The 16406-nt window shown below is 46.6% G+C and overlaps 1 protein-coding gene across 1 annotated transcript; it reads right to left on the reverse strand.

Annotated features, from left to right (window-relative positions):
* Positions 1-1055: 1055 nt before the first annotated feature.
* LOC104026404 (phospholipase A2) lies at positions 1056-13465 on the reverse strand. The gene is made up of 4 exons (XM_009490093.2): positions 13423-13465; positions 10088-10253; positions 4331-4437; positions 1056-1219 (listed from the first exon to the last, which is right to left on the reverse strand). Exons 1-4 carry the CDS (start codon positions 13463-13465, stop codon positions 1056-1058), a joined length of 480 nt encoding a protein of 159 aa, XP_009488368.1.
* Between the last annotated feature and the right edge of the window lie 2941 nt (positions 13466-16406).

Consider the following 16406-nt stretch of genomic DNA (forward strand, 5'->3'; position numbering starts at 1 on the left):
AAGCTTGTAATGAAGAGGCAAAGGCGGCCCACTTGAACATAGCTACCCCTGGCTGGAAGAACGGGATTTTGGTTTACTCGTGCCAGAAGGAAACGTAGTGTTTCAATATAAACCTCTAATACCCTTAAAAAAAAGGAGAGATGAAAGATTTGCTTACATGACTAATGTTATCCACAGCCCCGGTTTCCTGACATGACAATAACTGATTCCCAGGTGGTCAGTGACCGGGGGATATGCCAATACCTGTATAGGAGAGCACCATATCAGCTCTGAAGCATGTGTGGCAGGTAAGCAATATGTTCTTTTGCAAAGTATGGGTGTGCCAGATCGTAAAAGTCAGAAACCCTTGCAACGGCAATAGCCTGGTGTAACTCTGCTTACCTTTGAATGTGCCTCAAAAGTGTCCCCAGTGCTGTGAGGCAAGAACATGAGCGATAAGACAGCTGGCTACATAAGCTAAGAAACACACACCCTGCAAGAAAGGATGGAGCCCTCCCCTGGGACAGACCCTGCTTTTCTGTTTGGTAGGAAGCAGAACTCCTCTGAGCACAAATAAGGAATAAGGAGGCATCCTCCCTCTTTGATGTCCCCACTCCTCCTGCAAGGTCCAGGAAAATGAAGTGGGTCACTCTACTTCCAGACTGGCACGCCTTGGCTCTTTGAAGGCCAGTGTATCTTTTCACAGAGATGGATTTTTTTTTTTTTTTTTTTTTTTTTTACAAACCAGTCCAGCAGAAGTCCCTACATATTTTCCAGATCTTGTGCAAATGTGTGGGAGCTGAAGGTCAGGCAATGTGAAAAGGACAAAAAAGCCATTTGGTGACAGGTAATGTGTTCTCACTGCACTTGCAGAGCAAACCCTCCATTTCTGCAAAGGCAATGATCAGAGCAGGATCTGATCCTTCCTTCAGCATATATTTTACCCTGCCTCTCCTCCTCATAAACCCTGGCCTGATAGAAATTCTCTCACACCATTGTTAGCTCTGGTAAAGGAGGTAAAATTTTATTCCAGCACCTTCTAGATCCAAAGGGTTAGAAGAAAGGTCCCCAAAAGACTATTCTGCCCCTCCATATCTGAAATGGCAGGTGGGATGGGTCTGTCCACATAAAAAGTCTGGCCAGAGGATGAAGTGTGGGTTGTACGGGGCTGCGCCCCAACACTTGGCTGCTTCTTGGTCACACAGGCACACCATTTTTTCACATCGGTCTGTCAGGTTATCTGCAAAAGAAAATGTAAGCAGAGAATGAGAGATTCTGTATCGGATGAAGGTAAGAAATAGTTTTAAGAGGAAAAATTCCCTAATAAAACAGTTTGTGGGGAACAGAGGCTGTGGGAGCAGGAAGAGAGAAGTACCAACATGTCATGTTGTGTGTGGATCTGACCCTCCCCTGTCCTGTCTCTGTCAACAGGTCTGACCTTAACTGTGACCAAGAGCATCAGAAAGTAGCAGCTAAATGTAAATTGACAATACTTATAAAAATTTGCCCAGCACAGAGTGCTCCCTGCTTCTAGAGCTGCATGAACAATGGGGGTTTAGTTCAGTGGCTGAAGATAAAAACAAAAATTATTTTAGCTTAGCCTGAGCTAAAAATATTCCATTTTCCCTCAGTTAGTCAACTTTCCTTTTAACTCCTCCCTCTGCAAATCAGACCAATTTCAAAAGAAAAAATGCTGCTTTGAAAGGAAGAGTCTCCTGGAGGGACATTTGGAAACCTGAGGGTATAGAAACACCCACCAGGCATCCTTCACTTGTGCTCCGTGAGTTACTCTTACAGCAGAGGAGCCAAGGAACTCCACAGCAGGGTCAGGTACCTGATTTTTATGAGTCAGCAGCTAATGAAGCTGATCAAAATCATACGTATTGAACTATTTATAATGCAATTATAGGACTAGGTAAGGACCATAAGGAATATCAAAGCAACTAGCTCAGGTGGCTACATTGCCAATGACTGATTTTGGCTTAATGAACCCCATCCCACCTATAGGTGGCTTAAATGCAGCCATTGGACTATTATTTCAAAGCACAGTGCCTTGTTTATTTGAGGCTGCTACTATAGATTATCTAACACCCACCGAACCCTGCACTGGGCAAAGTTTAAAGTGTGACTTCATGCCAGTGCACCTGGGCTTTGCTCCAAAACCAACTGCAAAGAGTACAGGAATCTTTCCACATTTCACTGGGCTTTGCTGGATCAACCCTGTATCTGGTAAATAAGAGCCCATATTTCTTAAGCTTGTCTGAAGACAATCACATATTTACCAGTAAAATGTGTTTCAAGGGTCCCACCAATGAGGACTTAGCAATAAGTCCATTTTTTTCTCAGCTACCAGTCCTGCCTGATTTCCTCCTTGCCCTCTGCAACTTGAGTTCTTCCTGTGCTGTGCCAACAACTGTCAGTCTAATGTGAGTGCAAGAGTCTGGCTTGGCAGCCATTTCTGTTAGAGCAGAATGATTTTTTTGACCAGTCCCCACAACTTACAGCCTTTTCTATATTCCAGATACTTATCGAATGGAATTCACCTACATGTGATGGCATACCTGGACTGAAAAATATGGTTTTGCCAGTTTTTTTCATTCCATGAACAAAACTGCCTAACAGCAGCAAAAGGAGAAGTCATCCCAGGTAAAATGAGTTTTTATCTAATTTACCTGAAAATATTTGTGTTTATGATACAGTGCCAGGCAAAAGGCATTTACTTCCTCCTGCATAGAAAGGACAGTGCAAGCAGATCTGCTTCTAATGTTTCTGGATATTGTTACCCTAGGCCCACCAAGCATGCCTGGAAATTTAATTCTTCATCCCTTTTGTCTGAATGGGATCAGACATATCTTCACACCTCAGTAAAACCTGCTGTGCTGTAGCCTAGGGTAGGAAATTTGCCTTCAGAATGCATTTCTATTGTTCCTCCCCATGGGGGATGTCAGGGGAAGTGAAGCCTGCCGAGGGCTTGCAGAGAACAGTTGATGTATGCTTCTCAGGCCTTGCCTGGACATCAGTTAAGGATTTAATGGCATTTGTTTAACTAGTGCTTGTTAGCCAGGTTGGATCAACTGCAGCCCAGTGCACTCTTATGGGACATACTTTGCACATGTCTCAGGGACTGAATGATATGTCTCACATCGGCAACTAGGATTGTTCCTTCACAGCAAAAAGAAACAGGATTTTTTTTCAAATAAAAATAACTAGCAGAAAAAATCAGCCAGCTATAGAAATATGGATAAGCGGGAGGGAGAGCAGTTATACATTAAAGCAATAGATTCCTTAGCCAGCACTTTGTATTTAATAGGTTGTCCTGGCACTTGGAAGAGAGCACCTGCAGATGTGTTGTGCCACATCCTGTATCTGCTGGCACATTTTCAGCTGCTGGAGAGGCTGAGGATTGCACCTGTAGAATATGGACTTCTGACAAGGTAGAAATAGTCTTTTAAGTTCAAGCAAGTAGCTTTGATGCTATGGGGACAAGTTTTATTCTCACATGTTTCTTTTCAACCTTTTGAAGTGTTCTACAATGGATTTTACTATCAGGGACGTTTTGGAGACTTAGAAATAGAAGTGACAAATTCTAAGACTGAAGTCATCTGGTGTATGTCAAAACAAACTGGTGCGAGCCACTGATGGGCTGTGACTGCAATTCAAGACCTTCTTGACTGGGTACCAACTGTAGAGCTGAGTACAGCCTACACTCATGGTATGCCTGCGGCACTCAAGAGCATTCAATTCTGCAAGCTTCAAAATCCCTGCTGGAGCCCTAGGGCTTTGGGGAGCCCCACAGGAAGCAGAGACATGGGATGGTGTCCTATTTAAACTTTCTTGCAGCCATGCGTAACAGCATGGCTCTTCTCTAGTAGCACATAATGGTAAGTAAAAAAGTGAACAGTCCTGCTGGAGGGAGGGCCAAAACTGCCACGGGAGGATCACCCCTGCAGACCATTGCACAGCTGTGGGAAGGTGATGGTGAGGAGCAGTTAATGTGGGTGGGCAGAGAGCCTCCAGAGAGACACCTGCATCCTTGCCAAACTGAGATGACTTGTCGGCTGCATGGCCCCACTCCCCCTCTTCAGCCTGGGGAGGACTCAGGTTACCTGGGATGGGTGGTGCTGGGGCTCCGTCATTCATCCCAGCTCCAGCTGGGGACTCTTGGCAAGCCTAGCGATCCAGGCAAGGGATGGGAAGAGAGCTTGGAGGAGAACGGACGTTGCCTAAAGCAGCTTTAAAACCAGCTCAGCATACCGAGACCTACCTCTGAGGCCCACCAAGCTCTTTGGTCAGCCTAGTGTCTGTGGAGGAGGGAGCGAAACGAACTCAACGCAAATGAGCATTTCCTTACCACACTGCACAGCGTTCTGCTCACACACCCACTGGTACTGCTGCATCTTGGGGTTGCAGCCTTCCTTCTCTGCCTTGTCATAGCAGCAGTCATGCCTGTGGCAGCACCTGGGAGAGAATAAAATGTAGAGTTTGGGTGTCCTCCTGCATCTTGCACATTTTGCTCAAGGGTGTTTGCATGTACTCCAGGAGTGCTCCACTCACACATTGCTCACGACAACAATGTTTGCCCCAGCCTGTCAGTAAATCATCTGTTGATGAACCAAGCATCCTGGCATCTCTTTGAAAGCTCACATGGCTCAGGAGCTCATTAATGGCATATTTGCTCCCATGACCACCGTGCTTCTTCCTCCAAGCTTTTGCAGTCAGAAATGCAGGTGTGGTCAATATATGGTAATCCCACAGAAAGGGAGCTGAAGCCTTCCTGTGAGGTGCATGATTGTGGCTCACCGGCTTAGGCTTAGACCCATCTCCGAATTTGGAGTCAGGATGGTTTTTGCCTTCCTCAGCATCACCAAGCAGCTTCATCTCTTCAGTTTATGTGGACCTGCCATGTGCTCTTTGGCCCATCCAGTTTCTGAGGCTACAAGCTCATCAGCCTCAATGGTGGGATTCATATCAGTTAACTTCAGATCCCTAAATATAAACATCTACATTTAAGGCATTGATCTATACTGCCTTTATGCATGTCTGGGGCACAGTTCATGTTATCATACTGCAGAGAGCCAACAGGTGAAAAACACTGCATTTGAAAGTGCAATTGCTTTTCATTCACCATAGAGGGAGCTGAGGGTGACTAGCTCACCTGATGATACCTGCCCTACAGACTAGTCAGTGAGATATTTTCCACTATTAATTACTTCAGAATTTATTGGAAAACTTGACCCCACTTGAATTTTATTCTGGTAGTTTAGTGACTCAAAATATGTCAAGAAAAGGTTCAGCATTTAGAGAGGTCCTCTGCCAGATAATAAAGGTTGTTTGAGCAAGGTTGCCAGGCCAGAGAGGAGTGATCCCCTGCATTTCCAGAAGCTGTCCCTGCAAGATCACGGGGACACTACAGAGAAACCAGTCTACTAATTGGGAAGCATTAAGGCAGGCTGATCTTAGGCATAAATGAAGGCTTGACAGCTTTTAGAGAAGCTCTTGAGTCCTAGGTGTGAATGTCTTCAAGAGGTTGATGAGCTGGCCAAAAGGGAACATGGCTATGCTGGCTGCCCATAGATTACCAAATCCAGCTGAAGACCTTGATTGTTGTCTTCAAGGCCTGAGGCCAGTGTACCTGAAAATAAAAGTCATTATATCCCTCTGGAAAGGTGGAACAACCTTGCAAGAAGGATAAAGGTCCCTTGTGCAGGAAGCTGGGCTTCTCCAGGCACCCATCAGGAGCTGCCAGTACCTTACCCAAGAGCTCAGGAACATCATGGACTTCATCACCTTCTGCTGCAGGAGGATTTTGCCCTTTTAGAAATTGGTTTATGGATATGAGAGCTGATGGGCTGCGTGAGGTAATAAAGCTCAGGAAAAATAAAACAATTCCTGAAGTGCAAAGAAGATGATCCACCACTGACACAAATTCTAATAAAATGACTAGAACTGGATCAGGTGAATCATGTGGAAGAGACAAGAGACTCAGACCAGTTAGATCAAATTCAGCCTTCAAGTAACCCCTGTGATTACACACAGGCTGAATTTAGTCCAATGTGTTTTCCCTACTGATTGAGCTCCTGATGAGTAGTTAAAGTAGCAATTTCATCCCACGGATGAATCTGCAAACTAAATGCCTTTTTTTTTTCCCCTCAGCTTGCAAGGATGAAACCTGTGTGATGATTACGACCAGACTACTCACTGCATTGTGAAACTTAGAAATGTAAGTTAGCAGTAGCAGACTAGTATCTCCCTCCATGCCAGCTCCTCAAAGGACTTCAGAATGGGACTAAGCCCTAGGGGATATATGTATCTAGAAGTTTTCCCATGAGGAGTTACAGCAATTTCTGTAATTATGAAGACCTTATTCAGCTCATGGAACCAGTTCTGTTGGACACAACAGCAGCAACAGGCTGCGGGTCAGCTCTTTGTTGGTCCAGTAACGCCTCACTCCCGGGCTTCTCTTGAAGAGGTTAGAAGTCAAAGGCCAAAGGAGAGAAGAATTTGCAGCCTTGTGGAAACTGCGAAAGTCTCAGCTTTCTCCAACATATGAGTCCCCACACAATGTGCTATATGATATGACTAGGATGGACTATGGCACTGAGCTACAATTGGGGCATGTGTCATCTGGAGGAGCTGCTGTAGCCCAGGGCACCCTGGCTAACATTCCTGAAGCTGCAGCACAGCCTCATCCATCCTCAAGAAGGTAGATGGCAGAGCAGGCCCATCATGGGTGTCTCCTATATGGGACACAGAGCACAAGAGGCCATGGTGGAGAGCCAGGAATCAGGCTGAGCTGAGGCAGAGTGCCAGCTGTAGAAATCATAAGGCTTGTGAAGTCTGAAGAGTGAATCAGTAGTCAAATCAGTAAAATGTCAGTGATGGAGGGCTGTGGGGAGGAGGAACAACACAAAGGTAGACGGGCAAAGGGAGGAGTTAGGGACCTGTGGGCCAAGGCAATGAAATGGCTCTTCATGGAGAGCCAGAGGGAACAAACAGAAAAAGAGGTAGGAGAAAAGTGAGAAAAGATATTGGAGGGAGTGAAAGATGGTCTGTGGATCAGGCAAGGACAACCAAAAGCGCACTAGAGAGGTGTGCTAGCTAGCTCTCAGAACTTGCTGCTCCTTAGATGGCTTGGCAAAATCAGGGGGATTGCATAAATTCTGCAGGACCACAGGATTTGGGGCACAATTCTGCTTCCGCTTATACCGTCTCCTCCTGATGATACCCATAACTGCAGTGGGGTGACTTGTAGCTTACACCAACACAAAGCGAGACTTTGGCTCATATATTACAAGCATCTCTTTCAGGTGCTCTGAAAGAACTACCAGGGAAGGAAGAGTGAGAAAACCTGTCGTTTTCCTTTGCTACCTTTGATGGTCCTGTCCTGTCTGGAAATGCCCTTTCCTACACCTGAGTCAGAGCATGGTGTTAAACTTTTAATAACCTGCTAACACTTGGTTAGACCAACGCAGAGTCAGTCAACGCTATGGGCAGAGCACTGGTCAACAGGTATGGAAAACAAATACAACCATGTCATCTAGTTAGTAAGCAACCTATTCATCACGTCTGGGCTATGAGACAGCCCTAATGGCTACAGACAGTTCCGGCTGGCCCACAGGGATCAGCTGGCCAGACCCCTGCCGTTGAGCAAATGCCATTAAGGTAAGAATTTGTCACATTGTGTTTGTCACATTAACAGCACCATCACTGCTGTGTGTCCTTTTGTTTTGCTTTAACTCAGCAACTGAGGAGAAATCTTACTCTTCCCTATGAGTTTGCGAGGACTTAGATGAGCCATATATGCCACCCTGCCTTTCACGGCATTTGGTGTTTTCAGGGAGATGCTGAGCACCTTCAGGTCCTGCTTTACAAAATGGGTGCTGCAGCAATCCAGGGAAAGAGAAAGGGGAAGGAGAAACAAATCTATTGACTTTATGCGGAAGAGATGCCATTATGTTTGAAGTGATGGGACCCTGAGAGTGGAACAAAAGGGAAAAGGTAATTACTGACAAGGCCACATCAAAGCCAGTGTGTGGAATAAACCTTGTAAAAGGATTACCCACTTGACAGCTTCCCCCCCCCCCCCCCCCCCCCCCCAATAAAGGAGAGGTGCTTAGAAGCACTCTAGCCCTGTCTAGACAGATTGACTAAATTACTCACAAGAAAATTACTCCTTTTGTAAGGGTCTCAGTAACAAACCTAGAAGCGTCAAGGGAGTGAGTAATTTCAAACAGTGTTTGTCTCTCAAGGCCAGTAGTTTTGCCACTCTGCTTCTTTCTTTTTTTAGAATGGCAAATATGGAAAATAATGTGGTCGCTTTGACAGGCATGGGATGCTCAACCACACTGATTTTTGCAATAGTTCTCAGTGACAGGTATCAGAAGATTCCTCTAGCAAACACAAAATGGAAATTTTTAGAGCTAAATCTAGTGGGGCATGGCTGATTCTTCGTAGCTAAGAACGTAACTAAAACCCTTTCTTCTTTTTTTTTTTTGCAGCCAAGCATTGCAGCTAAGGAATAATAATGAATGCACTTAACAGATCAAGACTCCTTTTGACAAACTATCTGGTATTTTGAGGCATTTCCAGTTTCAGTCTCATTTTCTGCTGTTAGGATAAAATCCACATCCCATGGAAATCAAACGGCAGCAGAAACACTGGCTGATGAACACATGGCCATATTTTACTCTCTCTGTCTGTTTTTCAGCACTGCTGACCATGTGCATCTCCCAGAGTTGCCTAAACTTGGGGGGTCACTCCACCTCTATGGAAAAGAGCTTTTAGGTGACTCCACTCAGCCCTTCGGTAAAAGAAGTACTCCAGATTAGTGAAATTGTGTTTTACTTTAAAGGCCTGATTATGAGAGTTGGCAAAGGGCTAACAAAAATAATAAACACATTTACAGACACCTCTGTAGATGGTGATAAGCAGGTCAAGAGACACTGCTGAAAATTAAAAGAAATCTCCACACCTGAAAGCTTGTAGACTAACTGTGCTTTGTAGGCAGTTATTCATTATTTGTAAGTCCCGTATTGACTGTTTCATAGATGAAATGTTTCATAGATACAAACCAGGGACGTGAAGAGAGGGCTTTGGGAGTGAGACATCTCACTGCATTAATGAAGACATCTCCACTAGTTTTAAGGCACACCTGCCCTTTTATGCCCACAGAGGAGTTGACCTTTAACCTTGGCATCTTTTCTTCCTTTTTTTCCTTTGTCCTACCAATTCAGCAGAGTTTGGTTTCGTAGCAATGGGAAATGTCTCCAACAGCTGGGTATTCTGGAAAGCTCGGTTTCCTTCCCAGTAAGCTCCATGCTGCCTTCACCCCTGCTAAAAGCAGCACTTGCTTATCGGTAACACGTGGACTGTTGACTGTAGATAAAGAGATAGACTTGTGTGCTCTGTCTTTGAGGTTTAAAACCAGACAAGATTGCAAATAACAGGCTCAGAGCACGCAAGAGTCCACCATGCTCAAGATTTGCATGTATGCTATCACAAAGTACAAGAAAGAAACCTTTGATTGCAACACCTCCTAGACTCATTGCTTTTAGCCTTGGGAATAACAAGCACAGCATCTTCCCCACTAACACAGAAGAGGGGAAATAACACCATGCTCTACCCTGTTGTTCTTCTTTGATTCAGTGTGAACTGACAGGCAATGAAGGCAACAGGTTTGATTACTCCTTGCAGTGATCTGGATTTCTTCCAGAGGATAAACAGTGATATTCCCATCACTCCCATTTTCAGGGCTTGGGTGAAATAACCCTCCAAATACCTTGGTCACTCCCCTTTTTTCAGGCAGGGTTTGCTCTCTAAGAATAAACATGCAGCTATTTCATGAAATCATACCCTGGTTCCTCCTTTGCCCTCCACCCCACAGAGTACCAGGTCCCAAGAGCTCTGCTCTCATCTGGAAGGTGGTTACATCCTCATTCAAACCCCAAGTGATACGTGGGTCCTCACTCACAGTTGCCCAGTGCTGTTCATATATACTAAGTTCCCCCTCCATGAGGCAGTAAAGAGTCCATAGAGTCACAGGAGTATGAACAGGGAAGAGTGGGGAGATCTGCACTGCTTCTGGACACACAGTTGAGGTTCTTCTTACCAGTCTGTTTTATCTTTAGGCCAGCCTTGTCCTCCCAGTCCACAGTAGCATCCGTAGCCAATATATGCCAAGGGGGACCGTCCTGTGCCACACGTTATGGCTCCTGCCAATTCGATGATTCCTCGGGTGTGCAGTGAATGGGATTTTCCCAGAGCACCTTTCCAAACTGCAAAGACAGGACATGGGTACACACAAGGATTAAACATGCCTGACACTGATTTTCTTAAAGTCCTTTAAAGGGGGATTTTTTTAGTTTTGACCAGTTGTTTGGGTGCAGCCTTGAGAATCTACTTAGCCATGCCATTCAGCCTGCAAAGGTGATTCTGCAGGGGCCTCAGCCAAGCAGGCTATTTCTGCAGAGGGAGCTCAATTCAAGCAAGACCTACTAGATCTGGTGCACTAGCATGTGATATATTGCACCTGGGAGCAATGTGCCCAGTTTTGCACATCATGGAGCCCGAGCTGTTAAGCTTTGCAGGACCTGTGCCAGCACCACACAGAGCCAGCTGGGCTTCGCTGCACCCCAGAGCTCACAAACCCGGGAAATCTTACTAGCTATGCTGCAGTCACAAGTGGGACGTGAAACACACGACCAGACCTAACCTGGGCTCTATGGAAAAAAATGAAGTTTCTGTGTTGCCCAAGATGTCTTATATTATCCAAGCTTCCCCTACTATTCAGGATATTTTAACCCATTCTTCAGATGGCAAAAAGCTGACAGTACTATTAATTTGCGTAGAGGGATAGCTACAACTCCCTGAGCCTGTAAGGTATACTTTGTCAAGGATAGAGTGCCTACAATAGCCAAGATGTTTGTGTATCAGCTTTCTTTTGAGTGTTTGGAAGCGCTGGCAACACTTAACATCCACTTCCATTATTACGTTCCATTTAAGTCGTAACATCAAGCAGGCTGCATTAATTTGGAAAAAAAAGGAGCTCTGTGTCAGCTGAAGTGCGCGGATGGCCACCCAAACTGTTCTGGGGTTTTTTGAGTTAAAAGTCTTTCAAACAGTGTTGTGATTTCAGGTGTTAATTTGCAACATTTTAGAAACCACAGATTCTGCCTTGCAGTAACTGCTAGAGAAACCGAGTACCCTGCCCCTAATACTCAAACCACTGTGATGCTCAGATGCAAACGTTGATGCTTATCATGTTAATGATAGTGATAGCGACAGCATCAGATAGGAGCATTTATTGCCTGGGTTTACAGTGAAGGACCAAGTGCACTTTGCGCTGCTCTGCTGTGCATGGCAAAGCTACTCACCAGTAGCATCAAACCCCTCAGACCGACTGCCTAACCCGTCCGCTCGTCCCACTTATGCACAGCCGCTCCGAAAAGAAAAGCCTGCTGCAACTGGGGGGCTTTGCAGCACGCTTGGATGGAGAGGGAGGTGATGCCTGGGAGCTGAGAAACCGTCACTGAAGTCGCTTTGCCACCTGCCCCTGGCTACTGCAGCACACTTGACCTCTTCAAAGTGCTGTGCAAACATGGACTAATTAATCCCCTAAACCACCCGAGGACTCAATACTATTATTAAAACGGTTGCTTTCCTTTTAAAACCTAGCCTCTAATCCCCTTGCTTGGGCCTCTCCCCACATCTCCTGTACTGGCTCACCCTCCTAGCCTGATCCAAACCCCAGCAAGGACAAGGAGGGTCTCTCCACATGAAGGACAAGGCAGGGCTTTGCTCCCTCTCTGCAGCCTGAGTCCCCAGCAGGAACGAGTGCTGCCTTCCACCATTTTTCCCCCTGCGATCGGTGCCTCGGGCTGTCCCAGGGCTGGGTTTCGTACAGCCTTCTTATGCTTCCCGGGGCATTCCTCGGGGATTAAATGCACATTCCTGAAAAAGTAACCGTGCTGCTCACCTAAACACTACTTGAGTGTTCAGGTTTCGTGCTAAAAACACATTAGGCGGGTGTTATTCGAAACTAAAGGGACAACCTATTTCCCTTGTCTAAACAGCGGGGCTCTGGAGTTAGAAGGCGGCTCAGCTCTCAGGCACCCCAGGGGAAATCACAAGCAGTGAGCTGCTCTGAATTTTTGGGTTAAAAATCACGCTTTTTCAACCTGTTGCAGTTTGCAGACCCTGAAAATGTTCTGATGGAGACAGAAACTTCTTTGTAGGCATTCAGGCCTCCTGATGAGCAGCTTGTATTTTTTTTTAGCTGTCTTTCGCTGACCTCTTAAGCCAGGACTGCTGGACTTGGTCTGCTGGCCACTGGCTTAAAACAGCTGAGGTTGGTGTAAGGTAACTGCACCTCACCCAGAAGAAGAAAGGCCATTCTTCTTTCGGGGATATCTCTGAGGATCAAGGAACTGTAATTACAGTGCAGAGCTGCTCATGCAATTGGAGAGAAAGCCGCAAAGGGAATTGAGTCCAAAAGACTCAATTAGCGTGCTTAGGGCTGCATGCTCTGCAAGAGCTTGAAATGATGCGGGCATCCAGGCAGCCTCTGATGTTCCTGTTTTGTCCTTTGAAAGCTGGCTGGGTTTTGAGCCGACGGCGGGTCACTGCAGCTGAGAGGTCAGCCCCAGCAAGTACGTTTCAGTATTCAGGGGCACAGCTAGTAACTTGACCAAGAACTGAAGTTGCTTTTTCTATGCTGGGCAGCCAAGCCAATGCAGCTGGGAAAGCCCTGAAAAAGTCTGAGTCTCCACAGCAGCCTGCGTTTAGCCACATGTCCCATTAGGAGCATGTCCAATCATTAGTTACACTACTAACGGGGCACCTTAGCAGACAACATACCTGCAGGGAGGTGAGTGGAGGTGGATCTAACAACTTACACTTTCTATTTCCTGCCTAAACGGGCGGCCTTTGCTGTAGATTAAGGCAAGGTTTTGGTTTTTATTTTAAAACCGTGCTGCAGGTATAACCTCAGACCTGCCGGTTTAGTGTTTTGTTGCCTCTGTGTGTAGGGGCTTTATGTTAGCAGACATTTATGGCTTTTTTTAACAGGCTTTTTTTTTTTATTATTTTAAATTCAGATGAATTGAAAACTGTTTACACCACGGTCACTGGTATAAAAAGAGGGTATTTCTATGAAGAAACACAGATGCCAACAACTTCATAGCAGACAACTAGCCAAAAAGAAAATGTCCCATGTTTATAGAGCCCCAGCTATGTAAACCACCAGGGAAGCAAAGCGGGCAGACAGCTCACTTGAGCCCCTTGCTATACAGCTGAAAAGAGTCGAGCAGTGACTTTTTTTTCTCACTTGGCCAAACCACACCGAGGTGCCTGACGTGAAGCAGGGAAAGCTGACAGCAAGGGGAGAGGCTGTCCCGGGAAGCAGGGAGGCATGGGGAGGGAGCGGGACCGAGAGGTGGTACTCACCTGCCTGAAGCAGCATCAACATCAGCAGCAGGCGGGAGCCCATGGGCAGATTGCTCCCGCGCTCCTGTACGCCGGGGTTCAGCCGCCGGGACGGCCGGCAGCACCTCGTCGTGCTGCCAAGTGAGTCGACGTGTGGGCGTGCTTAACAATCCTCCCGGGCTGCTGCTCCAGGGTTTATATATACATGGCTCCGCGCCCATCTGAAGTGAAACACCCTCTTCTGCAATGTCCCTGAGCCCCAGTCTGGGTCCAGTCCGTCCCCGCAGCGGGCTCCTTGCTGCGCGGGGCGAGGGCGAGGGCTGGCTCTGTTTGCCTAGCATCGCCTTTGGGAGGGAGGGGCTGCTGGAAGGGCATTAGGCTGGCGGTCCCCAGGACAGCCCCAGACACCCAGGCACTAAGCTGGGCTCCTTCTTTAAGCTGTTTGCTTACAGACCCTGGTTAACCTCCGAGTAGCTGCGGGAAAGGATAGCCTGCAACTAGGCTTTCTGTGGCTTGGGCTCGCTGCTGTGGCATCCCCCTGGCAAGGATTTTCTCTTTTTATAGATGACTCTTTCCAGGGTAATTTCTTTTTTTTTAATCTTTTATTTTAAGACCGATTATTTTTCACGTTTAAAAAAGAAGAGACAAAGCTATAAAAATCCAGCTGGAAGAATTCTGTTAAGTGCAGGTATCTAATTATAAACTGACAAACAGAACTAATTCTGCACCACTCCCGAGGGAAAAATATCCTCTTGGCTTGTTGCTGCACCTGACTGAGACCAATTGATTTCTTGAAGACTTGACAGTATGTGGGTCCCAGCCATGGCAACAGACTAGTAGTTGGGGACAGTCCCCTGGGGCCAGCCATATTCTGGTCACACCGGGCAACCGGATCAGCAAGGTGGCCTCCCCATCACACGGCCTCCGCTTGTGCGGGGCAGGAGGCAATGTGAGCCGGAGGGGTGGCCATGGGTATTTTGCCTTTGGATGTTGAAACAGCTTCACCCAGCCTTCCAGGGCTTTAAAACTCCTGCCTTGCTTGGTACAGCAGCCATCCACCTTGTTGGGGTCTAAGCGTCTGCCCCTTCCCTACCGTGGGCACGGTGGGCAGGGCTGGCTGCTGGGTTGGGAGGGAGAGGAGGGGACGAAGGCTGCTTGCTTCTTCCTCTGCACAGCCCGGGCCCTTCTCAGCAGCACCCCTTGCCCGAGTTCCCCACAGTAAAGCTGTGCCTCCCTTCTTAATGGCATGGTTTTAAATATTTGCTTGCTAAATATTGGTACTTGAATCAAAGGTCAGCAGCAAGTAATTTACGGGGCTGCCTTCTGCTGGCACTCTTTACCGAGCAAGTTTTCAAGATACAGTATGTATCGTGTGCCTTTGATACAGGGCAAACGAGACAGCAGAATTGGGTAAATCCCATGACAGCTGTGAACCTGAAATCCCCTGCCCGTCACCGGCCCTGTGATGGGCTGCGTGCTGGCAGCAGGCGAGGGCGGAGGGTGAGGTGAGCGCACCGCTCACATGGCTGCTCCGTACCCCGGCTCCTCCGCAGCTTCGGAGGGGCTCAGGAAGAGCTGTGCAGCTTACACTTCCTCCCTCGGAAACGCCCTCCAGTGATTATACATTTACTCAAGTAATAGTGCCAAATCCTATGAATGTGAGCTGTTGCTGACTAATATTTAACCTTAAGAATATAAGTTTGCGGAAGGAGGCTGCTGGAAGGCCAGTGTGCTGTATTTGAGGGCTCTGTGGATACAGGTTCTCAAAACGGGAAGTGCAAAGAAGTCAGGCTTTAAAGCACTGCGTGGGGCCTGGCTGAACAAGACGCCCTGTTAAAGCAAGCTCCATCCCTGACAGATACCTGTGGGGCCTTGTTCTTAAGTGGGGACCAAGGGGGAGGTATGAGGTACCTCCGCAGATGCTTTACGGGATTCCCGGTGTCCCTGAGCCCAGGGAAATGCCTTTGAGTGCCCAAAGTGTCTACTCTATGACTTGGATTTATCAGAGTAATTTTGGTTTGAAAACCCTACATTTAATCTTGTTCTTTCAACACCTTCCTGAATTACAAACCTGATCAAAAAAGGCATTATAAATTTTCAGACCACAGTTTAATTCTATTCTTCCCCTTCTCACAGCCCCCTGCCCCCCAAATAATAGATGAGGTTTCTGTCCCCAGTTCAGTAATAAGTACAAAACAAAGAAATACAGACCGCTTTGATAGCCAAATGTATCTGCAATGTTGGAAGAAGACTTCTGCAGGATATTAGGCAGGGATGCCCAAATCCAACCTTAAAATGGAAAGCAAAATGAATGTATTGTTTCCTTATGATTGTTTCACACTGCTGACTGGTCAAGTCTGTTATTTATCTGTGCAATTACTGATTACTGTTGCCTAAGTTATTCAGCATATTTATTAAATAGTATTAAGTGCTAATTGTGGTCTTACTACATTATGGCAAGTGCATGGGGATCACGAGGGCATTTTTATTTACTGTTATGGGAAACAAAATTAATTCCCTGATCCCACCCCTTCACGTGCATTTTGCATGTTACCTGCTTGAGCTCCACTTTTCACTAGTAGCAAGAGGCAGCACATGAGGGTTGGCTATCGTCTCAGCAAACTCAGCTGTACAGACTGCTGGCTGTCTGAAACTGCACATGGAATAAACTTACTTTGAGCCTCAGGTCACTTGCGTGGGGCAATCAATCCATACTGTCCGAGGGCTATTTCTTCAGATGAACCAGCTCTTCTGAATATAGAGTTCCCTTGGTTTGCACCACCAAAGCAGCTGGCCTTCAGGGATGATACTACCTCATGCTCTTGGACTCCTTATTGTTGAAAGACACTATTAGGGAAAAGTTTTCAGCTGAAGGGGAGAAGAATTTATAAGGACTCCACATTTTTTAATGACTTTTACCCAATGAGGCTCAAGATGTTGGATGTTCTTGTAGAAGCCGGGCTGTCCTTCCTCTCACAGAGGCTGTTCTTCCTCAAATGAAATAC

Source organism: Pelecanus crispus, chromosome 1, assembly GCF_030463565.1.
Source record: "Pelecanus crispus isolate bPelCri1 chromosome 1, bPelCri1.pri, whole genome shotgun sequence".
Lineage (NCBI taxonomy): Eukaryota > Metazoa > Chordata > Aves > Pelecaniformes > Pelecanidae > Pelecanus > Pelecanus crispus.

Excerpts from the sequence above, each read along its gene's own strand:
- LOC104026404 (XM_009490093.2), bottom strand. The coding sequence starts at position 13,465 with ATGGGCTCCCGCCTGCTGCTGATGTTGATGCTGCTTCAGGCAG. Across the intron at positions 10,254-13,422 it reads GTTGATGCTGCTTCAGGCAG|TTTGGAAAGGTGCTCTGGGA; the intron begins GTGAGTACCACC and ends CTGTCTTTGCAG. Across the intron at positions 4,438-10,087 it reads CCTAAAGATAAAACAGACTG|GTGCTGCCACAGGCATGACT; the intron begins GTAAGAAGAACC and ends ATTCTCTCCCAG.